Source organism: Gorilla gorilla, chromosome 9 (assembly GCF_029281585.2).
Source record: "Gorilla gorilla gorilla isolate KB3781 chromosome 9, NHGRI_mGorGor1-v2.1_pri, whole genome shotgun sequence".
Taxonomy (NCBI): domain Eukaryota; kingdom Metazoa; phylum Chordata; class Mammalia; order Primates; family Hominidae; genus Gorilla; species Gorilla gorilla.
The window spans coordinates 133,017,701-133,044,873 of record NC_073233.2 but is presented as its reverse complement, the minus strand read 5'-3'; the positions used below and the strand labels follow the sequence as shown (position 1 = coordinate 133,044,873).

The window sequence follows — 27,173 nt, the reverse complement described above, 5'->3', positions numbered from 1 at the left end:
CCACCATGCCCGGCCAGGGAAGGCAATTTTTTAAAAGAGAAAAATTAGATGATCAAATAATCAGTCTTTCTTAGAGTGAGGGACACAGTTTTGATTCTGAGACAGCAAAGATGAAGCACTATGATGACGGCACTTCTCTCAATCTCATTGAGAGGATATGATATCATTTAATCAGAAAACTATTAATAACACCCTGCTCCTAGTTAAGGGGTGCATTTGGGGAGTACTTGGGAGGTGGATCCCCTCTTAAGAGAGAGAAAACCTAATAATGTTATATCCATTCAGGAAGACGTAAAAAACTTTGGAGTACCTCCTCATTCATGTCCATTCTTTTACTTATCAATTTATTTTTGACATCCAATGACTTCTGAACTTCTTATTGGCTTCCTGCTCCCCAAAGGGTACCCTGCTTCTGCTGGCTCAGCGCCTCAGAACTTTGGTGTTGTTGATCTCAGACACCACTTTGTCGTCCGCTATCCTGGACAGTCTTTTGGATGGTTTGCATAGAGTTGCTGTTGGCCAGGGCATCACCACAATTGAAGTCCTCCCCATCTTCCAGCAGGCGGCAGTAGTAGTAGTAGCGGCAATCTCAGCCTCCCGCTTGACCTTGATGTTCAGCAGGGCCTCATACTTCTGGGCCTGGTGCTGCCCCTCTGCCTGGGCCTGTGCCAGCTCTGAATCTAGGTGCAGCAGGGCCCCACTGAGCTGCTCCATTTGCATGGCATGGCGGGCCTCCACCCACCTCAGGCTGTTCTCCAAGCTGGCCTTCAGATTTCTCATTGAGTCTAGGTTGATCTCTTAGGACTGAACTATACATCTCAGCTCCATGAATGTCGTCTCAGCAGCTCCTATTTTGGTGGACTGCGTGGTGACCACTGTGGTGTGTTCCTCAGTCTTCTGGGACCAGTACTTGTCCAGCTCTTCTCAGTTCTTCTGAGCCAGCTCATCATACTGGGCCGGGAGGTCTGCCATGATGTTGCTGAGGTCCTGAGATTTGGGGGCATTTACCTCCATGGTCAACTCAGAGCTGGCAATCAGGGCTTGTAGACCTTTTACTTCCTTCTCTTGGTTCTTCTTCATGAAGAGCAGCTCCTCCTTGAGAGCCTCCATCTCTGTCTCCAGCTGTAGCCGAGTGACATTGGTGTCATCAGTGACCTTGTGGAGCCCACTGACGTTGCTCTCCACAGACAGGCACATGACCAGCTCCGTCTTATACTTGACTCTAAAGTCATCAGCAGCAAGACGGGCATTGTCAATCTGTAGAACAACACAAGCATTGTCCACAGAAATTGCAAAGATATGAGCCCTCAAGTCCTTGATGGTCATGAAGTAATGCCCCCAGGCTCTGACCTGGGGTCTCTTCTTCTCCAAGTGCTCTCAGATTTTGCTCACCAGCCTCTGACTCTTGGTCACCAGAGTCCTCACTCTGTCCAGGTAGGAAATCCAGGCAATCATTCAGGCCTTGCATGGTATCCTTCTCATTCTGGATGTACCCCATTCCTTCCAGACCCCTGGCATCCCTGCAGCCAGGCCTCCAGACCCCCAGCCACCCCAGAAGCTGGTGGAGAAGGACACTGAGGTCCGGGAGCCCACGCCCCTGAGGCCTGCATAGACTTTGGCTGTGCTGCTGATGAACTGGACGCTGTGGCTGTGTGGCTGGATGGAATGCAGGGACTGGTAGTTGGTGGAGGTGGTAAAGCAAATGGTGAAGCTCATTCTGCCTAAGGAGAAAAGCGAGAGGACAGGACTCAAGTTCTGTTAAGCCATGCCCATTTTTAATTTATAGCTTAACTGAAGCCAGTATGATCATTAGATGTGTAAGGAAGTTAACTTTTCCAATCTCAAACTTTGAACTTTTGACCACTTTCCTCCAAAATATTAAGGTCTCAGAGCCAGTTCTGACCAGCTTTTCTACACATTACTTTCCATCATTTGTCTCCATATTATTCTCCAGATACTCAGTGCTCATTCTTGCCTTGGCCTCTTTGCTCAAACTACTTTCTCTCCCTGGATTCTGTTCCACCTTTCCTGTTCCTACTCATATGCTAGGACCCAGCATTAGTTCTAGCTCTATGATAAAGACACACACATTAATTCCAGCCATGACAAAATATCCCCCAAATAATACAAGGGAAGAAGTGCTCTGGAAACTACAAAATGTTCTGCAAATATGAAGTATTATTATATTTTGGAGAAATTAATTGTACAATAGGGTTGGCCCATTGTTATATCTTGCTTTAAAGTGTTTCCTAGTTGTTTCATGCGTTGTTGACCTAACATTACAAAACCACAGGCTATTAAGATGGGAGTCACATCTCATTTCTTGTATATCTTCGCAGTTCCTAACAGAACATAGCTGCAGTCAACACTCAGTTCCAGTGAAATGAATTCATCAAAATAAAGGATTTCTTAGCCACAGAGCTTCTCACTGGGCCAAGTAATGTTAAGTTGCTAAACACACAACAAATCATTGGTTACTTTATGTGATTGCAAATGAAGCCTCAAAAGTTGAATAAATTTGAGACGTGCAGTTGATGAAACTCAAGCATCTTCTTCTTTTTGGTTCATAAAGCTGTGATTCAGGAGAATTCCTTAAATCAGAGATTAAGTGCTCTAAGATTGAATAGGTTGCTTCATGATATTTCTTAAAATTTTGTTTAAGGTCAAAGGTTCAAACGGTGCAGCTCTCCAATTTGGTATTGATTATTGTTTGTTTCCCCTTCTTGATTCAGTGGTGGAGCACGCAGCCTCTGTCCTACTTCCTTTGGTTGTCCTGATTGATGCATCTTTTGGTCTAACAGGCCATAGCCTCAAAGCAAAGTCATGGCAAGCTTTAGTTGGCAGTTAGGTAACAGCAGTCTGCCAATAGCGTGGGCCAGCTCCAGTTCCAGCAGCCTGGCGGCAGAGGGTTTACTTGATGGACCCTGGGCCTCTTCCCCAGTCTGTCCCGTGGGTAGAATGATCCTTGCCTTTGTCTGTTTCGCAAGGCTAATGGAAGAATTAAATACCAAATAAAACAAGTCGAGATAAAGATAAATGAAGCGTGCCGTTATTACAACTGGTGCTTCGTCCTCAGTTCCCTCCAGGAGGGTTGTTGGGGACACTTAATGACCGGGCCTGAGCTGCCTTGTCCACCACATCTTGCGCCCCACTCGAGCCAGTGGGTTGGGGATTGAGATGTTCATCAGGCCCCGGAAAAGGCACTGATGTCTAGATGACTGTGCAGCTCTCTGGAGTTCGAGATCTGATCTGCCTGGCCCTGCTGCTTCGCTGCCTGGATGGGCAATCTCTATGGTGACAGTGACTGAGGCCGGAAGAAGCCTCTCTCTTCCGCCCAACAACCCGCCCTCAGGCTAGACTGACCAATGGCCCAATGAGTTACGGAGAGATGGTGTGATTGACAGTGGAGTGGGGAGGGGGGGGAGTGCAGCTCGGACCGCTGCTACCCAACCGAACTGAGGTCGGTCCAAAGGCCGACAGGCACCGACCAATCGGAGGGCGTAACGAAGGGTGACGAGCCAACCCACCGCGCTCGGCGTTGCCGGGAGCCGCGCTAGGCGTAAGCTAATGAGGAAGAAGTTGGCCGTTGAAAGAGCAACGCTGATTAGTGAATCTTAAATAACCTAAATGAAAGCCCACTTGTGATTCGCCCTAAGTAAACCAGAGCCCGGTGGGCTGGAACGCGCCGGAATCTGAGGTGTGAGTAGAGCCTGGGGGAGAGTGGATCCAAGTGAAGGGGGCAGAGGTGAGGAAAGCGGGGCGGCTGCGGGGAAGGGAGAAAAGTGGAGGGTCGGGCTGAGGTGGTTGGAAGAAGGCGTGGGCGGACGGCGGTGCACGGACCTCGCAGACCACCCTTACCGCTGATCTGGACCCAAGGCCTGGCTAATAAATACTTAATTGGAGGCAGAGAAGGAAGGACTGTTTTATGTTTCATGCTCTTAAGAAAAGGAAGTGTCAGTGCCTGATTCAGATCTCTTATGACCGAGACCTTAATCCCTCTCTAGCTCCTGGGAGGTGGCCAGGTGCACATTCTGAAGACGAGACATGGGGGGCATCGTTTTCCTGTCGCCAGTTTGAATCTGCAACAGGGTTGGGAAGAAGCTTAGAGTTCAAGTGGGGTGTTCCCAGGCTGCAGTGCTGTGAGATGCGGAGAGCGGATAGACCGAGGCTCTGCAGCGCTTCCAACCCACAACACCGTCCAGGAGAGGGATGCAAGGAAGAGACCTAGGTTTACTGATCCTCCTTTTTCTATCAACGTGTTAAGAGCAGATGCTACATCGGTGGCATTTTGGGAGCTTGGCAACTGATTTTTTCCCCAGGCTTGCATTTTATCTAATTACAAAGGTAGAGGCGTTATTCTAATATTTTAAAATTCAAAAGATAGTGAAGTGTTTAAAGTAGAAACATAAAAGTGTGAAAGTAACCCCCCCGTTATTTTTGAAGGTTTGGAAAACAGCTATAAAGCAAAGTGAAAAGGACTCTTGCAGAGGAGCACTTCACTCCTTGTAACCCACTGTTTTCTGTTGCTTTCAAGGGCTTGAGTCAGTGTGAAAATCGGGGGATGGGTGAGATATCTCCCTCCAGCAGCAGCACTTAGGCCACATTACCCTCTGAGGAATCCACATTTGTCTTAGGTAGTAAGTCATCTTATAATGGCCGTTAGTATTCTCGCTTATGATGATCAACCTGGTGATGAGTACCGTATTTTTAATCCATTAGGTTACCTGTGCAGGGATCAGTCCATTTATTCCTATTTTCTCTGACAGCTGGATGAAAGGGTATGTAGAAACAACCAGTAAATGAACACACACATCTAAAAGGTTTTGAACAAACTCTTTCAGAGAAAAACCTCACAGCATTGAGCACAGAAGGAAAACATTAGCCCTGTAGTTGCTTTTGTTGTCAGCTGCTGAACTGTTCAAATTTAAATTTTTTTTTTCCACTCCAATCTACCTGCTTTAAATGCCACAGATATTAAGTAAATGGACTTACCCTTGAAATCGGGTTGGCCAAGCCATCGCTTCTCAAAGAAGGTTTAATGATGGCATGAACCCGATTTTATATTTTATTGTATTGTACTCAATAACAATAATTTAGCTATTCTAATATGGGAAATTATCACAGATATTATTCTCACATTTAAATAAGATAAAAATGACTAGATGTTCTCTATTCCCCTATAGCAGCACTCTGTACTATACCCAGCCCTTCTTTTCTATGCTTAGTAAGAAAATGTATAGTTTGCTTATAAAATTATGAGCTCCATTCTTAAAAGAGCTTGGGAATATTTATCTTATTACTTTAAAGCCATACCATATATAAATCCAATGTCTCACGAACTCTTAAGCTACTAAGGGGGATTGAAGGGCAACATTTCTAATGGCGCCAGCCAGCTTCAACTACCATTTGCCCTCTATTCTGTTAGAGTTGGTCCAAGTCTTCTAGGTTATTTGTGTAATATCCAGAACAGCACAAATTAAATTTAAATCGTTGTTTTCTTAAGGGCAGTACCATTAGCTCAGTCAACTAAGCTAGAAACTTGTGTCATTTCTAACACCTTCTCCCTTGACACAGCTAAGACTGGAGTTCAGACCCTCATCATCCCTTATCTGGAGAACTGCAATAGTTTCCTAACTGGTCACCCAATTCATATGCATCCTGCTGCCCATTACCTTTTTAAAAATTAAAAATTATCACGAAAAATTTAAAAACAGAAAATAGTACATTGGGTAGTATAATATCTATGTTCCACCAATCAGATTAATAAATATTAACATTTTGGCACACCAGCTCAAGTTTTTTATTTTAAAGAAATAAAACATCACAGATTTAGTTCAGATCCCTTTTATTTCCACTCCCAACCCCATTCCCTTTCCTTCCTCCCTCTGCAGAGGCAAATAGTCTTTTGAAATAGTCATATATCATTTATGCCCATGTTTTTATACTTTTGCTGTATATATGTTCGTCAGAAACATATATTACTGTTTAGATTGTATTAATTTTAAAAATACAAGTAGTATCATACTGTGGGTTCCATTTTGCAACTTGTTTTTGTCACTCAACATTGTTTTTGAGATATATTCACATCAATACATATAGATCAATTTCATTCATTTTAAGTATTTATTATGAATATATAATATTGTATCTGTTCCCTGATTGATGGACATTTAGGTTTTTTCCTGATGTTTTGCTATTGTAAACAAAGCTGCAATAAACAACTTGTACATGTCTCTTTATGCAAGAGTGTTTCTAGAACAGGGGTTCCCCAAGAAGATGTTGCTGCCCGTTTTAGGGTATTTTGGAATGTGTGAAGATGTATTTTGTTATTCTTTGATTGGAGGCACTACTGGGGCTTACAGATCAGGACTGCGGATACTGGATGTTCTGTAATGTATGGGACAGTCCTCACAACGAAGAATTGTCCTGCATCCTGTGCAACTTTTGAGTATCCCACAGGATACTCATTTATAATTATCTGAGTGTAGAGCCTAACTCCGGTTTTTGTATAAACATAATGTATTTTTTGGCACAGTTTAATATAGTAAAATTTCCAGGAATGCAACTCTAATGTAAATCAGAGGAAAATTATACTTATTTGTGGTTTGGAACTTTAACAAGAGTTGTTCATCACTCTAGCAAATCACATAACTGAAGGCAGCACAGCTCGTGGTATTTGAGTTGCCAGAACAACACACCTGCATAGTCTGCATTTGAAGCTTTTGCATTCGTGGTGATTCTAAGTTTAGGTGCAAGCATCTGACTACTGTACTTCATTATGTATTCTAGTGTAGTCAGCCTGAACATTTGTATATTTAAACATATGCTATTTCATTACGAATTACTTTCCATTTAAAATCGACTTCTGTATATCATATAGAGATCTAGTTTTATTATTTTCCTGTTGGAGAATCATTTGTCCCAACACTATCTATGAAGTTCTTTACCCACTGAATCATAAAGCCAACTCTGTGCTGTAGGAAGTTCTCACAAATGCATGGATCTGTTTCTGGGTTCTTGATTTTATACCACTGGGCCATGTGTCTTTGTGCCACTATCACACTGTTTTAATTACTTTGGTTTTTCAATGTGTCTTGCGGCAGTTGGTAACAAGAAAGGCAAGTTGCCATCCTAGTTCTCAAAATTGTTTTGGCTATTCTTGGGTTTTTGCTCTTCCATATGAATTTAGGATCCGTTTTCAAGTTCCACAAAAAATTGTTTTTAGACTTTGGTTAGAATTGCATTGATTTTATAGGTTAAGGAAAATTGAGATTTTTTTAATTGAACCATCCCATCCGGGAACACAGGTTATTTCTCTGTTCAGGTCTGCTTTATTTCTCTATTCAGGTCCTCTCTCTCTTTTTTTTTTTTTTTTGTCTTTGAATAAAGTTTTATAATTTTAGCTATACAAATCTTACTCATCTTTTATATTCATATTTATGCAGATATATATATATATATATATACATATCCACATCTTTTTGTTATGAAAGTTTAAAATATATTCAGAAATATAGAAAATAGGATAGCAAACATCTACACACTCATCACCCAGCTTCAACAACTAGCTCATGACCAGTCTTGTTTCATGTCAGCCCCTTCACCTCCTCTCACTGAGGTAATAGAAAGCTCCTAGAAACCCTTTTCTGTTATCTGTAATGTGCTACATGTGTATGCATATATCTTTATCATAAATAATCTTTTAACAATATAATAATATCATCTTTTTAATAGCGTTTTTTCACTGAAAATACAAACAGTAATTTCATAATATTATCAAATATCTGAATATTCTTCAGATTTCCCCAATCATTTCATAAAAGGTTTTTGCAATGCTTCGTTCGAATCAGGACCAAATAAGGGTCCATATACTACACATGGCTGATACATCTCTTAATATTCTTTCTGTAAACATTTTAGTGAAGGGTAATACACATACAGAAAAGTATATAAATCCTAAGTGCATGGTTAGATACAACATCACCGTATGAACAAACCCACGTGACCAAAACCCAGATCAAGAAACAGAATTTTATCAGCATCTCCCTGAACCTCCTACAGTCACTATGTTTCACAAGCCAACCACACGCCTGACCTCCAGCCCCTAAAATTAGTTTGACCTGTTTTGAACATTATATAAATGGACTCATATACTATGAACTCTTTAGCCTCTAGCTTTTTTCATTTAATATTTGTGAAATTCATCCACATTGTTGAGTATAGTTGTAGTGTGTTCTTTCTCATTGCTTTATACTATTCTCATTGCTTTATACTACATAATGCTTTATATACTGTATGAATGAATAGATTGTAGAGTACTATATCCACTCTATTGGCAGATATTTGGATTGTTTAAGGTTTTAGCTATTTCAGGTAGGGCTGCAATGTCTTTTTTTTGAATTTAGGTGTGCATTTCTGTTGGGAATACACCTAAGAATAGAAGAGCTGGATGTAGGATGCATTTATATTTAGCTTTATTAGATACTGCCAATAGTCTCCAAAGCAGTGGTTAACAAATTATGGCCCTTGCCAGCCGTATATGAGGGTTCCAGTTACTCCACATCTTTGTCAACACTTGGTGTTGTCTGTTGTTTTCATGTTAGCCATTCTGGTGGGTATATGAAGGTACTGAATTTGGTTTTCATTTGCAATTTCCGGATGACTAATGAAGTTGAGCACCTTTTTACATATTTATTCTCATTCAGGTATCCTCTTTCTCAAGTGTTTATTCTTTTTTATCTGCTTGGTCTATCAGTTTCTGAGACATATATTAAAATCTCCCGCTAAATTAGTGGTTTTATCCATTTATTGTAGTACTTCTGTCAGTTTTGGCTTTATATATTTGGAGGTTTTGTTGTTAGGTTCACATTTGTTTCAGGTTGTATCTTTTTACTGAATTGTTCCTTTTGTCACTGTTCTTAATATTTTTCAGAGCTTTACATCTGTTTTGCTTGGTACTAATATTGCTTCATAGCTTATATTTTATTTTGTTTCACTTGGTTTTTTTCCAACTGTGGCTTATAAAAAAACAAAAACAAAAACAAAAAAACAGAATTTCCTGTCTTAACCATTTTTAAGAGTGCAGATCAGCAGTGTTAAGTATATTCACAGTGTTGTGAAACAGAGCTCCAAGATGCTTTCATCTTGCAAAACTGAAACTCTATACTCATTCACCATCTCCCTATTCCCTCCTTCCCTGGTTTTTGTCTTGTTAATATTTGCTTTGCATGTCTTTCTCAATCTCTTTATTTTCAGCCTCTCATTATACTTTCTGTAGAGCTTTTGTACACAGCTATTTTTAAAAAGAAAAATCTAAGAGAATTTCTTTTAGTAGTCAAATATAATGTTTCCATGTACTATGATTACTGTTGTATTTGGGTTTATTTTTACAATCTTATTTTGTATTTTCCATTTTCCTTGCGTATTCTTTGTTCTGCCACCCACCTCACACCCACTGACCCTTGCCCCACTTTCTGTTTTCTTTATTTTTTTTCACTTTACTAGTATAGAAGCTATTTTTTCTAATTCTGTTGCTTGCTGTTTACCTATATGTTTTTTTTAACTTGTGTACTTAGCTTAAAAAACATATACCTCCTCCAAAACAAAATCACTGTAGAATGCTTTAACTTTGAACTATCCTTTTCCATCTACCATATAACTGTTGAGTAATATTTAGTCCTTTCTGATTTTTAACCCCTCAAAAATTGTCATTATTACAGAAATCTTTACTGTCAATATTTCTTAATAATTTTCTCACCATGCTTCCTATATCTCATACCTCCTTTCTTGGTTCATTTTCCTTCTTGCTGAAGTATGTCTCTGAGTAGCCCTTTCACTGAGGATCCTTGAGAGGTGTACTACATTTCACCCTTTGTATGTCTGAAAACATCTTTGTTTTACACTTACTCTTGAGGGATTCTTGCATGCCAGCCTGTGGGTTTAGTTTTGCCTCTGCTGGGATCCAATGGGTTCTCACTTTTAGTCTAGTTTTCATGTTAATCTTTCTATTTGGGATTCCCATATCACATTGGTAGTATTGAATCTCACACATGGATATGATGTGAGGTGGGGATTCAGATTTCTCTTGGGCTGTTGTTTTTTGACCTGTGGCCTGAAGCACTCAGCCAGCTTCCTTTCAACTAAGTCAGTAGCAAATTATTTAGACCCTATTTCAAAAACTGGTCAACCCTGTGAGGGCCCAGCTTTCTGCATTGTTCTCATTGCTAGTTCTTTGCCATCGTGGGCTTGAGACCTTATCTGCCCTGAAGAGAATCACCCTGAAGGTCTGTATCAGGCACCAGGACCCTCGTAGACTTTTAGGCTCAGCTCAGGCCTTGAGTTACATTTTTTTATAGCACTTAATGATTTTTCTTTATTGCTTTAGAGCTCTGCTGTGTACTAAATTCTTCTTGTTCTATTTTATTGAACATTTATGTGTTTGCTGTTGTATGAGGCACTTCCCTTGTTAACTTCTGTCCAGCATATTGACCAGAGGTTACAGTCATCTTTCTAAAACTCCATATGATCCTTTCACTCCCTAACCTGATGTTTGTGGACTTGTTAGCACTGTGTCATTTATTCCTCCTACAGATACTTGTTGTGCATAATCTCTGTGCTAAGAACTGGGGTTACTACAGTGAGAAAGATATCAGGTCTCTGCCTTCGTGGAGTTTACTATTCTAGTTGGACAGACAGAAAATAAACTTGTAAACAAATAAATGAAAATATTAACTAGTTTTGTGAAAAATGCTCTGAAGGAAATAGAGTGATGGAGAGTCAGTGTTTGAGGGGTTACTTTAGAGAAGACACTCGGAGAAGACCTCACTGAGGAGTGACATTTAAGCAGAAATCAGAAGGCTGAGGAAAGCCAGTCCTACAAATAGTAGCAGGAGTGCTTGGGGTTGAGGGCTAGTTCCAGGCAGTGGAAACAGCAAGTACAAAGACCCAGAGATGGGGAAACCCCAGGCGTGTTAGAGTGACCGAGATGGTGCCCATGTGGCCCTAATGAGGGCAGACTGCTCCCCAGAGAAGTTAGGCATGCAGGTGGGCCCCAGGTCCCATCTCCCCTCACTCTGTCATCTTTTCACTCTGATTCTTTCCTAAACGTGCCTGTGCAGAGTACTTCCTTTGTAAAGCCCCTCTCACTATTGCAGTTCCCACTGCACTTCGCTTTTACCATTAATCAGAATGTAATATGGACACTTGTTTTCAGGACAATGTTCTCCAATAGACCTTGAGCTTCTGTCAGAAGATATCTTATTCACCTTTGGCATCCCCAGCTTATAGCGCAGTGCTTTACATGGTGAGAACATCATAAATGTTGATTCAATAAACGTATTTTTTTTTAGCAGTTCATGCTTAGACCCTCCTTTCCAATAACTTTATAACTTCTCATAGCTAATATTTTCATGGTATTTAAACCATAAGGGTAAAGAAAACCAGCAACCTAGAGGAATGTGTTTGCTTAAGAGTTGTCTCCGATGCTGAAAAGGAAAACCAGGAGAGGTAGTGAGGTGTGCTGTTCCTCTGCTGTGAGTTGAATGGTGGTCCCCAAAAATATATGTCCGCATCCTCACCCCTGGAATCTGTGACCATGACCTTGTTTGACAAAAGGGTCTTTGAAGATTTAATTAAGTTAAGCATCTCAAGATAATACTAGATTATTTGTACAGACCCTAAATCCAATGACAAGTACCGTTATAAGAGACAGAAAAGGTGAAGACAGACACAGGAGAATGCCATGGGAAGATGGAGGCAGAGACTGGAGTTGTGAGTTAAAAGCCAGTGAATGGTGCCTGGAGCTACCAGAAGCTGGAAGAGGCAGGGAAAGATTCTCCCCTAGAGCACTGATCCCCAATCTTTTTGGTACCAGGGACTGGTTTCATGGAAGACAGTTTTTCTACAGGGGGATGCAGGGGGGTGGTTTCTGGATGAAACTGTTCCACCTCAGATCTTCAGGCATTAGATTCTCATAAGGAGCCTGCAGCCTAGATGCTTCGCACGTGCAGTTCACGATAGGGTTCGTGCTCCTGTGAGAACCTAATGCCACTGCCACTGATAGGACAGGAGGCGAAGCTCAGGCGGTAACGCTGGCTTGCCTGCTGCTCACCTCCTGCTGTGCGGCCCAGTTCCTAAAAGGCCATGGACCAGTACCAGTCCATGGCCCAGGGGTTGGGGACCCCTGCCCTAGAGCCTTTGGAGGGAGCACAGCCCTGCTGACACCTTTATTTTGGATTGCTGGGCTATGAGAAAATAAATTTCTATTTTGAGCTGCTAATTAGGAAACTAATAGATACCCCATCGTGCTTATATCTCACTTACCCATTCTGTAACATGGCTATAGTAATACCTTTCTCAGAAGCTTCGCGCCGGGATTCAATGAGATATGTTTGTACGGCACTTAGCACACAGTAAATGTTCAAAAATAGTGATGGCTGTTCCTCTTCTTTAAGGACTGGGAGTTTTCGTCCTCTTGAATTAGAACTCGACAACAGAGTGGGAACTTTCTGTCTTGTGATCGATTGCCTGGTGAGTCACAGCTCACACCATGGATTTAACCTGAGAGCTTCAACTTCTGCTTTGGCCCTGGAGTTCCCATGCCCTGGTGTCTTCTACCAGTTCTTAGGTAGGGTTTTGTATCCAGAGAGGGTTCAGCTTCCTCCCGTGGGCTGGGGGAAGAGGTCAAAGTAGAACTCAGGTACCAAATTTGAAAGGAAACACTCAGAAAAAACTTCTGAGCGCAGAGCGGAAAACACCCTCTCAGTCCCCACCAAAGAGAAAAGCTTTGGGTTCTAAATTTCCAGTTTCCATTAAGGGACTCTGGGACTGGACATTTCTGAAAATTAATGACCTGTACTGAGTAATCCTCCTAACACACTGATCATCAAAAAATAACCTGTAATGAGTTTAGGCTTTCTGTATTTGTCTGAATGCTTTCACGGGAGTGTGTCGCAGGAAGGCGGCACTGGAGCACAGAGGACACTTGATCGTGCGGCGCGCAGGGCGGGGGGCCGCCGCTGCCTCCCCGCGGGATGGCTGGCACTGTGCTCGGAGTCGGTGCGGGCGTGTTCATCTTAGCCCTGCTCTGGGTGGCAGTGCTGCTGCTGTGTGTGCTGCTGTCCAGAGCCTCCGGGGCGGCGAGGTAAGGCATTCTGTCCAACTGGGAGTCCTAGGTAAAGCAATTAGAGGCAAAATCGCTGATGCTCACTAAACATTTAGAATTTAAGAGATCAGTTTTGTAATTACTGGCAGTTTGAATGAGTTGCATTTTAACCTCTTTTTATAAACACTAACTGTGTTATTTATGCTCTGGAGCAGAGATGGGAGGAGAAGGAAGTAGTGTTCTTGAGTTCTAACTGTGGCAAGAAATTCTGCTTTCACTGCTTATTGAATTTCTTGAGGTTGTATGTGTATGTGTTTATGAATTGTTCAGATTTATGGCAGAGGCTTGGTCCAGTCCCCGAGGCTCTAGCCCTGGACCCAGGAAAACGAAAGCAACATTTGATGAGTTGGGCCTGCTTTCTATATCAGGCATTGCCTTCAGAATAGGGTTAGGCCATAAACCGACTCTGAAAACACTAGAGTTGCACTCTGGCAAGACAGTGTTAGTATGAAGCAGAGAGTTGTAGAATTTTCTAAAGTATTCTGTTCTAAAAACAACAGAATACTGTTGGAGGTGGAGAGGGGATGCTTTGGTTTTTCTTGATTATGACTTTGGGCAGAAGTAAAAATAAAAACTACACATTTCCATTCTTAGGAATTGGGAATTACCAAGAATAAATGGGAATGCACCCAGCTGGTACCTGTCTAGGAAGAAGGACTTTGGGATGAAGAGGTTGTTGACAGCAGGCCTCTGGACATTGTTAAGGGACTGAAACATAGAATATTGGCTCCAAGGAAGAGACTGTCCAGACCTAACTGATCAAAGAAGAAATTGTAGACAGTGCTTTTAATAATTTGTCTTTTCGACCCCAGGTTCTCTGTCATTTTTTTATTCTTCGGTGCTGTGATCATCACATCAGTTCTGTTGCTTTTCCCGCGAGCTGGTGAATTCCCAGCCCCAGAGGTGGAAGTTAAGGTAAAGCTGTTGGTTTCGTTTTGCCTCCTGAGCTGTGATTCTTATTTCTCTTGGTCTGCACATCCGTCCTGCCCTTGATGTTCCCTGACATCGGGTTGCCTGAGATGTCAGCATTGTAAAGTTCAACCAATGACGGGGAAAGTTCAGAGGGAGTTTTAAGTTCCCCTACCCCTTCACTCAGGAAAAGAATCTTACTCTGAATTCCATCTACAACCCCCCCAGGCAGTTATTTGCCTGATTTGGTCTCATCTTCAGTTTGCATCAAGTTGAAAACAGCCTGTTGGAAAGCCACCTCGTACCATGGGGACAGAAAAGAAAGAAAATGAAATAGGGATAGTCGCAGGCCTGCGCCCAAGATGAAGTGTTCCCATTCCTGGCAGCCTGGGCTCCTAACCGCAGATCCTGGGCTGAAATTGATGTGCTGCCCTGAGGGTGCTGAGGACATGCTTCTCCAACTGCATGTGCTAGAATTTTCCCAACAGTCTTCTGGGAGTTCTTTGGTCCTCATGCCTGGGACCATACCTGCCAGCACCCACGTCTTTAAATGGATTTTTATTATCTCTCTCAGAATCCTTCTCTGGAGTTCTTTACCATGGCTTTACCATGTATGGCTGGTCTCAGACCCATGGGATCTTGACAATGACATTGACCTTTTCTGTCCCATTACTGCTTCTCACAGCTTTCCTCTCAACCTTCATTTTGATGTTTTAAGTGATAGTCATGAAAATAGCTAACATTCTTTAAGGGATTTCCGTGTGCCAGGTCCTGTGCCAAACACTTTGTTTGCACTGTCTCATTTAAACCTCAGGACAGCCCTAAGTAGTATGACATAGGTACCATTATTATCCCCATTTTATAGGTAAGAACACTGAGTCTGTCAGAGGTTAAGGTAACTTGCCCAAGGTCACATAGCAAGAGGCAGAACAGGGATTCAAGCTGAGGTCCGTCTTCAAAATCTTCAGTGTTGAGAACTTAACAGAATATCCAGGGCAGTCCCAGAGAGCTCATGGGTTAGCATTTTGACACTAGACAACAACAGTACACAAGATTATATGTGTAACTTTTGAACTAAAATTGACACTGTAGGATTAACTATGGCAAGAGGAAGGAAATTAAACTCCAAGAGAAATAGTACTTTACCACACACACTTAAGGAATTATTTCCATGGACACAAGTTTGTTGTCAGTATTTGGAAAACACTCTGGAGGTGTGGGTACCACATGTGTGAGCCAGGGGCAAATTCCCACCTCACTTATCTTTTTTTTTTTTTGAGACAGTCTCACTCTGTCGGCCAGGCTGGAGTGCAGTGGCATGATCTCGGCACACTGCAACCTCCGTCTCCCGGACTCAAGCAATTCTCCTGCCTCAGCCTCCCGAGTAGCTGAGATTATAGGCATGTGCCACCACACCCAGCTAATTTTTGTATTTTTGGTAGAGATAGGGTTTCACCATGTTGGCCAGGCTGGTCTCAAACTGCTGACCTCAGGTGATCCACTCGCCTCAGCCTCCCAAAGTACTGGGATTACAGACGTGAGCCACCGCACCCAGCTGCTTTCCTTGTCTTTTAAGGGGGAGAGTGATGTGGGCTGCCACATTTCTGGATGCTGCAGATGTAAACATCGGGAGAAGGGCACAGAGCAAACACATTTTTGAAATCAATCCCTCGATTGTCTGTCATATGAGTTTCAGACCCAGGAGACAAGAATGGGGTTTGAGCAAAATACTTTTGTCAGCATGGCCGGCAGAATTGGAGTTCTCATTTTCAGGTTTTGAGAGCGGGCCTCTGCAGCAGCCTGGCTCAATGCTGTATCAATAATACATGGCCTGGGCCTTCTGCACCCAAGGCCTGCTAATTGGCTAATTAAAAAGTGAAACGTGTCGAACGAGCAAACATGTGGCCCGCAAGAGACTTGTTCAGTACCGGAGCCAAGGTCAAAGTTATGTTAAAGCTGTTTTATCAAACTGACCTTTGTTGTAAGTTGACTGTTGGGGTAATCTCTGGAGCAGCTGAGGTGTCTTTGGACCTCAGTGATCCTACTAGGGCTCGGGTCTGAGAGATACTTTGCATATGGCCGCTGTGTTAGTTTTCTGTTGCTGCTGTAACAAATTATGTGAACTAATGGCTCCCAACACAGATGTATTATCTTACAGTTCTGTAGGTTAGAGTCCAACATCAGTCTCACTGGGCTAAAACCAAGGGGTTGGCAGGGCAGCATTCCTTTCCAGAAGTTCTAGGGGAGAATCCATTTCCTTATCCTTTCCAGCTTCTAGAGGCTGCTCGTATTCCTTGGCTGACGACTCTCTTCCTCCATCTTCAGAGCCAGTGACATCACACCTCAGTGATGCTTCCATCCTCACCTCTCTTGCTCTGACCCTCTCTCCCACCTCCCTATTCAACTTAGAAGGATCCTGTGATTAGATTGGGCCCACCTGGATTGGATAATCCAGATTAATACCCCTTGTTTTAAGGGCAGCTGATTGGCAATCTTAATTCTCCTTTAACATATAATCTAACATATTCACAATTTCTGGGGATTAGGATGTGGATATCTTTGGGCCATTATTCTGTCTGCCACAATTGCCTTTCAGCTGTTTTGGATTCTCCTAGGTACTGGGATTTCAAAGTTTCTGTGAAGTCAGTCAGCCACTTGGTTGGTGGTGTTGCTCCATTAGGTCTATAGATTAAATTGCTTTTTCCTGCCCAAATTTAAGCACCACCATTTGGATCTGGGGAGAGTGGAGCTCTGGAAGGGGACAGTGGACAAGTGGGTAGAGCCAACACCAATTATAGGGTTTTGTCAGCAAAGACCAACATCTTTGGGGCCTCAAGTGTAAGGCCAGGCAGCCCACTGTCTGCTTTGGGGCAAGTTACCTATCCTCTTAGTGTTTTAGTATCTCAGGTAAATGGCCATTTTCCCTGCCCCGTGGCATGGGACTCTTCCGCTGATAGCTTCAAAGAGTCACCTTTCATTTTGAAAATGAACCCTCCTGAAATGGCAATGGATTGATGATTTTGGGGGTTGGGTCTCAGATACATGGGAGTTTATTATACTATTGCATTTTTATGTAGTTTAAAATTCTCTGTAATAAAATGTATTTTAGCAACAACAAAAATGACCCTTTCTAGGACCAAGCAAAAGCTTCTCATTAACTCTTTCAGATAACAGATTTCAGAATATAAAAGAATTCATCCAGGGACCTCAAAGTGTTTACCAACGTCCTAAATTGAGCCATTTGTTCCCTGTCCCTCATTAATCCCTTCTTGACTTGTGTCTACCTGCTCAGGGAGTTGAGGAAAAGATTCTTTTTTCTCATGTACAGAGGAGACTCAGGGCAGGATGTTACTGGAAGTTATACACATGAACTAACTCTTGGCCCACTCATCATGGAGTTCAGGTTAACCCAGCCAGGGTGCCTAACTGGTAGTAATTTCATTTTGATGTTTTCTTTCTCCAGATTGTGGACGACTTTTTCATCGGCCGCTATGTCCTGCTGGCTTTCCTTAGTGCCATCTTCCTTGGAGGCCTCTTCTTGGTTTTAATCCATTATGTTCTGGAGCCGATCTACGCCAAACCACTGCACTCCTACTGACCACTCTTCAGGAAAACGAAAACCTGTTCTCTCCTTCATTGTGATGACATTGATGAGCAGGAAGGCACTATTCAGAGCCTTGTTTTGACAGCCCTCATGCCTTAAGGTTAGAGGGGTATCCGTCCATCACTAAGACAAATCTCTTGAGTCCTGGCTTCCAGAAACAGGATTGCCAAATTGTCCCTGTGGGGCTAGATTCTTACCAGCTTAAGAAGGATATTGCTATCTTCTTAGTACCCGTACCTTAGGATTTCCAACTGTTTTGAAAGGGAAATAGTAACAGTGATCTGCTTAGAGTGGATTTTCACTCAAGTCCTTAGTAAGTGGATTTTGGGGAAAAAAGCACATGGGCTTCTGGTTCTTTTTGATAATATATAAAATTCTTCATTATGAGGTTGCATTCCTTTGCAAAGGCGAGGCACTCAAATTTGAAAGGTTATTTTAATGTGATAATTTGGAAGACTTACTCAGATGTTGGTCATTGACCACTCTGTGCATATATTTCTGCAGAGCTCTGTGAAGGCAATGAGTGTCACTTCCCTCTGCTCTAATAAAGCAATAAATAATAGCTAAAGGGCTGACTTTCACTTCGAACTCTTGGCCACGGCTTTTTAATCAAGTTCTTTAGGTTTCCTTGGGATTAGAGGAAAGGTATGGAAATATTGTTTTTTGTTTTTTGTCTTGCCATGTATCTGCAGGTTTTTTTCTTCCATGATGTGGTGGGCTGTGTGTGCCTTATTTAATTACCATGAGTCCATTTTGGGGTGTCTTCACTTTTCATCTTTGTAGCCCTTTCTCCAAAGCTAGTGAGGAAGGTATATGCTCAACATCAGATATAACTCTATACCTGTCTGATCTCCCAGACCAAATGAAATTTGCATTAAATGGAGGGGCTCTGGTCAGGTTCCACTTTGGAAGTCTGATCCTGACTCCCTAGAGCCATTTGAAAAAGAATCTTCTGGCTTAAAATTAAGAACCAAGAAAACAAGTTGGAAAGAGATCACTGATGGAGTACGTGCTCTATGCCAGTAGCACACTAATTCCTTTGAGGTTTAATTTATTTAATTTTTACAACGGTCTCATTTTTATCATCCCCACTTTAAAGTAGAAAAAATGGAAGCTTAAAGAGATCAGCTGACTTGCCCAACCTTCACCTAACAGCCAGTGTGCAAACCCAGGTGTGGTAGGCCCCAGGGCTTGTCTCAGAGAGAAAACACACTAGGCTTTGTGGAACTCTGATTGAGAGCTTCAGGTAGGTTAAGGCCACACTGTTCCTTCACTTTCTCTCCTCAATTCTGTTTTCAGGGTAGAGAAGGTACCCAGTCCTGCCACCCCACAGGCAACTAAGCTCTAAATTCCAAGAAGAGAGAACAGGTAACCATTGAGAGTCATGGGCTGGTGAGGGCCAGGTATAGTTATCCCTACATTGAACCATTTCCTTTATCTTACTTAGTTTGGAAAAACTTTGCAGATAAGGCTTTGTACAGAAAACTTCAAAGGAAATAGTTTCCTAATCTGGCCTAGGGCACACAGGTAAGAAAAGAAGAAACATCCTCTCAGCAGATTGAGGGAGAGAAAAAAGAATGCATAAGTCTTGAGGGAATTGAGACAAGCTGGGGGCCTCATGCTATTGCGCTACTCTGTGAGTCTCCCTGCAGCCCAAGTGGAAGCTTGGCTCCTAACAAGCACAAGCTGCCAATTGTTACCTTCTTCTGAGAGCCTTGCTAAAGAAGTAACTCTGGGAAAACTCTTACAGGTTCCTGACCATGATTCCATCTTTTTTATTCCCCCCAAAAGTTATTCAACTATTAGATCAATGGATAATAACTATGAGGTTTTGGGTGACTATTTAGATGGAAGAAAGTGTATTAAGGTTGGAAACTAAATTCTATCCTTAATACTACTGTTTTCTAATTTTTGTTTTTTTGCCTGATGTAAATGAAAGGCTTAGATGTTAAAGATTGGCTTTAGGAAAAAAAAAAAATACCCTGTGCAAAGTTTATTTCAGCTTGACTTGACCTACAGTCTACAGACCTGGAGTCTATAATTACCAGCTGTGGTGAAATGAATGATAGATTTCTTTCTACCTGCATACTCAATGCAGTTATGCAAAAAAAGCCCCGCGGGGTTGGGATAAGACGTAGAAGGCTGAGAGGGCTCAAAATGAATTTCACTGAGAGTTTGGCATGGGATAACCCTATAGTCAATGTCTGTTATGGTACCCTGTATGCTCATGGCCTTCTTGGAGACAGGGCTCAGAGGTCATTCCTTAAATACAGACAGAAGTCATCTTAGTGTTCAGAACCATTCTGTGATCAGTGGCCTTAGAACATGTTCCCTCCTATACTGTTCCCTACCCAGAGGGGATCCTGTGGAAGACTGGTGATCCCCACTGTTTAGAAGGTGGAGAGGGAGAGTAAATCTGGGTTTCTATATAAGAAAATAGGTTATTTCTTAGCGTCTTAAAATTGTATCCTGACAAAAGCTGAATTAGCAGGATACCACCCTATCCCCACAATGGAGATCACAATGGGTAATTTGTTGATAAGTTCCTTAAATTTTTCACTTATAAAAATGGAAGTAAAGCTACCATTCTTTGTGTACAATGTAAATTTAATGTAAAACTGCATCAGAATTACCATACCAATGTCCAGGGACTAGGGAGTACATAGCCATTCATTCTTGAATCCTGCCATTTATTCAGCATATATTGTGTGCCCGTAGGGTGTAAAGCACTAGTCCTGGTGGAGTAAGCCCATCAAAGAACTAGGCTGTAAGGTGTCTAGACTGTCTTCCTCACTCCTTCCTGGAAGGAGGGCATCCAATTTATTTTTAAATGTTTTTATTCTAACATAAAGCAATCCATTTTTTGTTCTGTTATTTAACAGAAACTTTAGTATCAACTCTATTTCATGGTTGTTGCAGTTGAAGTGTTTCTGGTTTATTTTTTGCTCAATGTGTAAAGAAACCTGCTGTGATTATTTCACAGATGAGAAACAGGCAGAGAGGACAAGGGATTTAAAAAGTTTCACAGTTAATTAGAAGTGGGGCTCCAACTTGACATCAGGATTCCTGACATCTCATTTCTCAAATAGTTGAAAGATCACTTTTGACTTTCAAGTAACTCCTTATTTTTACATTGGTTAATACTGTTTCTTAGCTATTTGTACCTGACATTTTCCTAACACATATCCAAAAAGGTAAAAGTTTCATTAAAGGATTCTAATGATCATTTTAGTACGAATAACAAACATTCAATCATAATTCCTTTGCTTAAACCTTTAAGTATCTGGCTGTTACATAGAAATGAATTTCCAGATGTGAGAATCAGAACCGTATGGAAACGAATCTAGAAAAGTGTTGATTATCCTCATAGGAGCATAAGAACTCAGGATTGGAAGAGATTTTATAGTTCATAAAGTTCAACCTTTAATCTCTAGTTCCATCCCAATACTTGGAAATAAGTCTAGGGTTCCACATGTCAAAATAACAATTTTTGTTACATTTAGCAAACATGTGCTAGGCATTTTTCTAAGTGTGTTGTAAGTATTATGTCTTCCTCATATCGGCTGTATGAAGTAGGTACTCTTAATATCCCCATTTCACAGATGGGGAACAGGCACGGGCTGGTAGGCGTAAACAGGAGTCAGGATCCAAAGTCAGGCAGTTTGGCTCTAGAGTCTAAGAGCCTGACTACTGTCTGTTATAGAGCGTTGCTCCATAAGATAAACTCGAAGGAAAAGGAGGGACAAGGGCAGGCAGTGCAAATCCACTTGACAGAAATACCAAGGAAAAGTAGCTGAGTCTGGTGGAAAAACCAGAATCTTAGGAATTGAGCAGGAGTCTGGGGAAAAGCGTGAACAGGCACGCAGGCCTCAGAGATAGCTTCACCCGTTAGCCCAGTGTTTCTGGCAGGTCTCTGCTGTTAGACTTTGGTTGTCCCCTTGCTCGGAGATACTAAACAGCTGAGCTGCTAGTAGACTATGTTTTCAAGTTTCGAGAACACTGCCACCTCTCTTGTAAGCACCATCCAGCTGGAATGTTGAGACTTGGGCCAGTTTTCAGAGGTGCCAATGGCAGAATCAAAGCCACACACCAGGAATTTTTGTTTTGTTTTCTACTTGATCTCTGTCCCTAGCAGATTATTGGTGATGACTGTTTATAAAAAAAAAAAAAAAAAAATTCTGAGTCCCTACCCCCCCACCCTCTTTTCTCAGTTTCCTGCCACCAAAGAAATGAGAGCTGGGATCAAAATCAGGCTCAGTGCCACAGACAGAATGAGAAAGTGTGTTTTTAATGGTTTACATCACATCATGCCAGAGATGATATAGTCTGTGCATTTGGTCCAAGTCCTGCCCTCGGAGAACTCGGGTGAGGTGGTCACACAGTAGCCCTTATGCTGTGCCTAAATGCTATGAGGCCAGCCCCTTCACTTGTTTTAAGCTTTGGAGATTTCTTTTGTTTGCCTGTGGTTATTTTCCTGCCGTTAAATTGGTCATACCCCAGTTTTACACTGGGAATATTATCAATTTCCTATTACTGTTGTAACAGATTGCCATAGACTTACTGGTTTTGAACAATTCACATTTATCGCTCCGGAGGTCAGAAACCAGAAATGGGTTTCAGGGGGTAAAGGAAAGGCTTTGGAGCCTCGAGAGAACCCATTTCCTTGCCTTTTCTACCTTCTAGAGGCCACCCCCATCCCCCTGGCTGGTGGACCCTTCCTCAGTCTTCAAGGTCAGCAGAGCAGCATCTGCCAATCCCCAACACTCCTGCCTCCCTCTGTGATTCATCCGGAGCCCTGTGATTCCACTGGGTCCACCCCATCAGTCTTTCCATCTCAAGATCCTTAATCACATATACAAAATCTCATTTGCCATGTAAGGTAACACTCACTGGTTCTGAAAATTAGGATGTGGACATCTTATGGGGGCACATTGTACCTATCACAGAATATAGGGCCCCTTCTCCCCTAAGCATTGCCTCCTTCCACCCCCATCTGCCATCCTCCCTACCCCCACACCTTTCAGTAGGAGGTCTGCTCCTTTGTCACTTCTCAGGATTCCCAACAGCAACTCTCCCACCCCCACTCAGACACCCAGGATGTGTTGAGTTCCTCCTGCCAGCCTCAGTCTTAGTGGTGGCCTCATGGTGCTAGGACCGACCAAGAGCTTCTTTCCCTTTCTTTTCTTTGCCTCTTGCCTCCTCCTCCTCCTCCCCCAACCTCCCCACACACACTCACCCAGCCTCCCAGTGGATCTCTAAGGGAGAAACACAAAGAGTTACTGCTTTTTAATTACAAGTGCTATTGTAGCATCTATAAGGAAGAACATTTTAAGCTTAATTGAGACCAAATGTGAAGTTAAATTAAATGAATAACTAATTAACGTAATGCTCCTACATTAGCCCCGTGTGAGTGAGTGCTGAGGCCCAGGGAGAAGGCAGGTACCAGGCCTCTGGTGAACAGGCTGTGCCCAGAGCTGCCCAAACAGGGCCAGTAACCTGGGACCTGGGAGATGGGTGCAGACAGGCAGATCTCAGTGCTGGGGTTCTCCCAACCTTCAGTATTTTTTCCAACTCCCTGCCCACAGCCTAAGTCCTCATTTCTGAGGCCAGACCCTGAGCTCGCACAATGCCTTTTGCATGTGTCTAGTGCCACACTTACCTGCTGGTAGGAGCCAATGCCATTTGTTCAGTTTCAGTCTCTAAGGCCTAACATCCTAGGAGTTGGATAAGTAGTCATGTTAACTTCCTCCCTCTTCCATTACCCCTCACTACCTTATCAAATGAGTCATCCAAGTCCTCAGAATTCTGCCTTCATAAGGAAGAAGGACTCTTCCCATTGCTCCTGGAATCGCCCTTCTGCCAGCCGTGTTCCTGCATGGCTGGACTAATGAACAGCATAGCTCTCACCTGGAGTCACTGTCTCCGTGTGTTTTCCTATTTATCCCCTAACTAGACAAGTTCTTCAAGGGCAGGAGTGTGTTGAGTATGTGTCTCCCTTCATACCAATCCTATGAGGTAGATAATGTCACCATTTTCCTGATGATGAAACAGGCTTAAAGTTAGTAAGCAGTGCAGCTGGGGAAGAGAAGACCTCGAGAGACCCATTCCTCTTCCCCTGCCCTCTGAAGCAGAAAGCAAGCTGAAAGTCTGAAAAGTCAAGAGGCCTCTGCTCCTGTCTCTCTTCCGGGAAGCAGGATGGAACCACAGCCCACCCTGGGCTGTATGATGGGATTGGGTCACCATCTAGTGGCTCATATAAGCAACACAGCTTCTCCTTAAACTCCTTAATTACAAGTGCTATTGGAGCATCTCTAAGGAAGAACATTTTGAGCTTAATTGAGACCAAATGTGAAGTTAAATGAATCACTAATTTCATTTCATTCTCAATGTCAAAGAGCAGCAGAGAGCAGCTTTCCTGAATGCTGAACATAAGGCCAGAGTATAGCTCTTGCCCCTGTGGGCTGAGGACTTGGAGGTCCCTAGCTGACTCCTGCGCTCAGAGCTGAAGTGACTGCAGGCAGGAGGAGCCTTCCTTGTTTGTTGCCATTGGCGCTGTGCAGACTGCTTCAGTGTGGAAGGGTGTGTATCCGGCTAACGCACCAGCCCACAACGTCCCAGGAAATGCAAGGCTTTTATCTTGCGTGGAGCTCTAAGCTCCCCGTTTGCCCACACATCATCAATATCATGAGCATCCCCTTCAAGAGTGCCCACTGTCATCAGCTTTAACCTACCCACTTGGTGGTCCTGGTGTGTCCGGAATTGCTGGGTTCTTGGTCTCACTGACTTCAAGAATGAAGCCGCGGACCCTCGCGGTGAGTGTTACAGCTCTTAAGGTGGCGCGTCTGGAGTTTGTTCCTTCTGATGTTCGGATGTGTTCGGAGTTTCTTCCTTCTGGTGGGTTCGTGGTCTTGCTGGCTCAGGAGTGAAGCTGCAGACCTTCGCGGTGAGTGTTATGGCTCTTAAAGCAGCGCGTCTGGAGTTGTTCGTTCTTCCTGGTGGGCTCGTGATCTCGCTGGGCTCAGGAGTGAAGCTGCAGATCTTCGCGGTGAATGTTACAGCTCATAAAAGCAGCGTGGACCCAAAGAGTGAGCAGTAGCAAGATTTATTGCGAAGAGCAAAAGAACAAAGCTCCCACAGTGTGGAAGGGGACCCGAGCGAGTTGCCAATGCTGGCTTGGGCAGCCTGCTTTTATTCTCTTATCTGGCCCCACCCACATCCTGCTGATTGGTAGAGCCGAGTGGCCTGTTTTGACAGGGCGTTGATTGGTGCGTTTACAATCCCTGAGCTAGATACAAAGGTTCTCCACGTCCCCATCAGATTAGTTAGATACAGAGTTTCCACACACAGGTTCTCCAAGGCCCCACCAGAGCAGCTAGATACAGAGTGTTGATTGGTGCACTCATAAACCTTGAGCTAAACACAGGGTGCTGATTGGTGTGTTTATAAACCTTGAGCTAGATAGAGAGTGCCGATGGGTGTATTTACAATCCCTGAGCTAGACATAAAGGTTCTCCAAGGCCCCACCAGAGCAGCTAGATACAGAGTGTCGATTGGTGCACTTACAAACCCTGAGCTAGACATAGGGTGCTGATTGGTGTGTTTACAATCCCTGAGCAAGACATAAGGACTCTCCACGTCCCCACCAGACTCAGGAGCCCAGCTGGCTTCACCTAGTGGATCCCGCACTGGGGCTGCAGGTGGAGCTGCCTGCCAGTCCCGCGCCGTGCGCTCGCACTCCTCAGCCCTTGGGTGGTCGATGGGACTGGGCGCCGTGGAGCAGGGGGTGGTAATCGTCGGGGAGGCTCGGGCCCCACAGGAGCCCATGGAGGGGGTGGGAGGCTCAGGCATGGCGGGCTGCAGGTCCCGAGCCCTGCCCCGCGGGAAGGCAGCTAAGGCCCGGCGAGAAATCGAGCACAGTGCAGGTGGGCCAGCACTGCTGGGGGACCCAGTACACCCTCTGCAGCCGCTGGCCCGGGTGCCAAGTCCCTCACTGCCCGGGGCTGGAAGGGCCGGCCGGCTGCTCCGAGTGCGGGGCCCACCAAGCCCATGCCCACCCGGAACTCCAGCTGGCCCGCAAGCGCTGCACGCAGCCCCGGTTCCCGCTCGCGCCTCTCCCTCCACACCTCCCTGCAAGCTGAGGGAGCCTGCTCTGGCCTTGGCCAGCCCAGAAAGGGGCTCCCCACAGTGCAGCGGTGGGCTGAACAGCTCCTCAAGTGCCGCCAAAGTGGGAGCCCAGGCAGAGGAGGCGCCGAGAGCGAGCGAGGGCTGTGAGGACTGCCAGCACGCTGTCACCTCTCACTGGGACCCCACTTCAGCACCCCATGCCAGCCTCGCTCACTGCCAAGCCAAGACCTGACAAAGATGAGCATGGGCACAGCAGGTCAAACAGAATCTATTGGTGCCAGTGGGCAACTTTAGGCTCAGATGGAGATGCCAAGATCTAGCCAGAAGACAGCGAGTGATCCGGGACTTGGGGTGGAAGGAGGACATAGAAAAGTGGAAAAGGGAGCAGCAGATGGCACCAGGTGACCACACCTGCAGCAGCTGCCTGAATGAACCATTCATGCCCTCACGTCTTGCCAGTCTTGTCACCGTTGGCACCTGTGCTCAGGGCATAAGTCCTTCTTATGTCCACTGTCTACTCCATTCCTAGAGCAGAGCTGGCATACAGTAGGCACTCCTTGGCATTTCATTCTCAAAATACTTAATACACATACTGGTATTTTTAGTCATGCCAACCCCTCTTTCTACTCTCCTCACAGCACCGGCCCCCAGTCACCTTCCACTGAGGACATTATGGGGCCGGGATCAGAGTGAGGCAAGGGAGGCACTCAGGGCCGGCATGTGCCCAAGAGGGAGTGCCCCTTCAAATTATGTACCGAAGGCAGCTCCCCTGCCTCGCCCGAGTGCTGGCCCTGGAGGAACAGCAGTGATGGGCGGGTAATGGAGTTATCAACAGGCCTAAATGGAGGGTAGAAGAGGGCCCAGCTTGGGGAAATGCACAGAGAAGACTGTTTCATGGATAGAGGCACAAAGAGAGGCTGGGCTCCTTTGATGGAGTGAGATGCCCACCTATAGATACAGGCAGATTACAGAGGTTAAAATTTAACATGGGAAGGAGAGATGCACATTTTCCAGGCCTTGGCCTTGTGAAGCCTTCTGTCTTGGAATCTGAACAAGCAAGAATCTGAGCATATCCTTCCCTTATCAAAATGGAGACACAACTCAGCCCTAGTCCCATCCCTTTTGCTTGCAGCTTCCAGAGCTCAGGCCCCTGAATCTTCTATTTCCTCATGCTTGGCAGTCCCCTTCCCATGGAGAATCTCTGTGCCCTTAGGCAGCCCTGGGTCTGGGCTGGGCTGGCTAATGTTCAATAAAGAGGGTTTGCCTCCCCTACTTGTGGAAGTTTCCATTGTCTTGCCCATGGGGAGCACGTTGGGGACCCAACTGGGACCCTCCATGCTGCTGTTCCAATTGGGTCCTCATATTTCTTTATAT

General features: G+C 44.1%; 2 protein-coding genes and 1 pseudogene across 34 annotated transcripts in view; 1 reads left to right on the top strand and 2 right to left on the bottom strand.

Annotated features, from left to right (window-relative positions):
* Positions 1-317: 317 nt before the first annotated feature.
* LOC101130192 (keratin, type I cytoskeletal 18-like) lies at positions 318-3,312 on the bottom strand (annotated as a pseudogene).
* A 109-nt stretch (positions 3,313-3,421) lies between these two features.
* Positions 3,422-18,263, top strand: TMEM218 (transmembrane protein 218). 31 transcript variants are annotated; one of them, XM_063693640.1, is made up of 7 exons: positions 3,453-3,697; positions 4,005-4,344; positions 11,213-11,302; positions 12,453-12,528; positions 12,945-13,141; positions 13,975-14,077; positions 17,535-18,263. In XM_063693640.1, exons 5-7 carry the CDS (start codon positions 13,032-13,034, stop codon positions 17,667-17,669), a joined length of 348 nt encoding a protein of 115 aa, XP_063549710.1. In that variant the 5' UTR covers positions 3,453-3,697; positions 4,005-4,344; positions 11,213-11,302; positions 12,453-12,528; positions 12,945-13,031; the 3' UTR covers positions 17,670-18,263. The 31 variants fall into 31 exon arrangements, with proteins under 31 accessions (XP_063549718.1, XP_063549710.1, XP_063549711.1 ...); XM_063693638.1 differs by having other exon boundaries at positions 3,594-3,745; XM_063693648.1 differs by lacking the exon at positions 4,005-4,344 and having other exon boundaries at positions 3,422-3,699.
* SLC37A2 (solute carrier family 37 member 2) overlaps positions 17,562-27,173 on the bottom strand; it is a 34,475-nt gene continuing 24,863 nt past the window's right edge. For 2 of the 3 annotated variants that reach the window (XM_004052357.5, XM_004052358.5), the window contains one exon: positions 17,562-27,173. In XM_004052357.5, the coding sequence (XP_004052405.2) occupies positions 27,158-27,173 (16 nt within the window). In that variant the 3' untranslated portion in view covers positions 17,562-27,157. The other variant, XR_010129216.1, reaches the window with a different exon arrangement.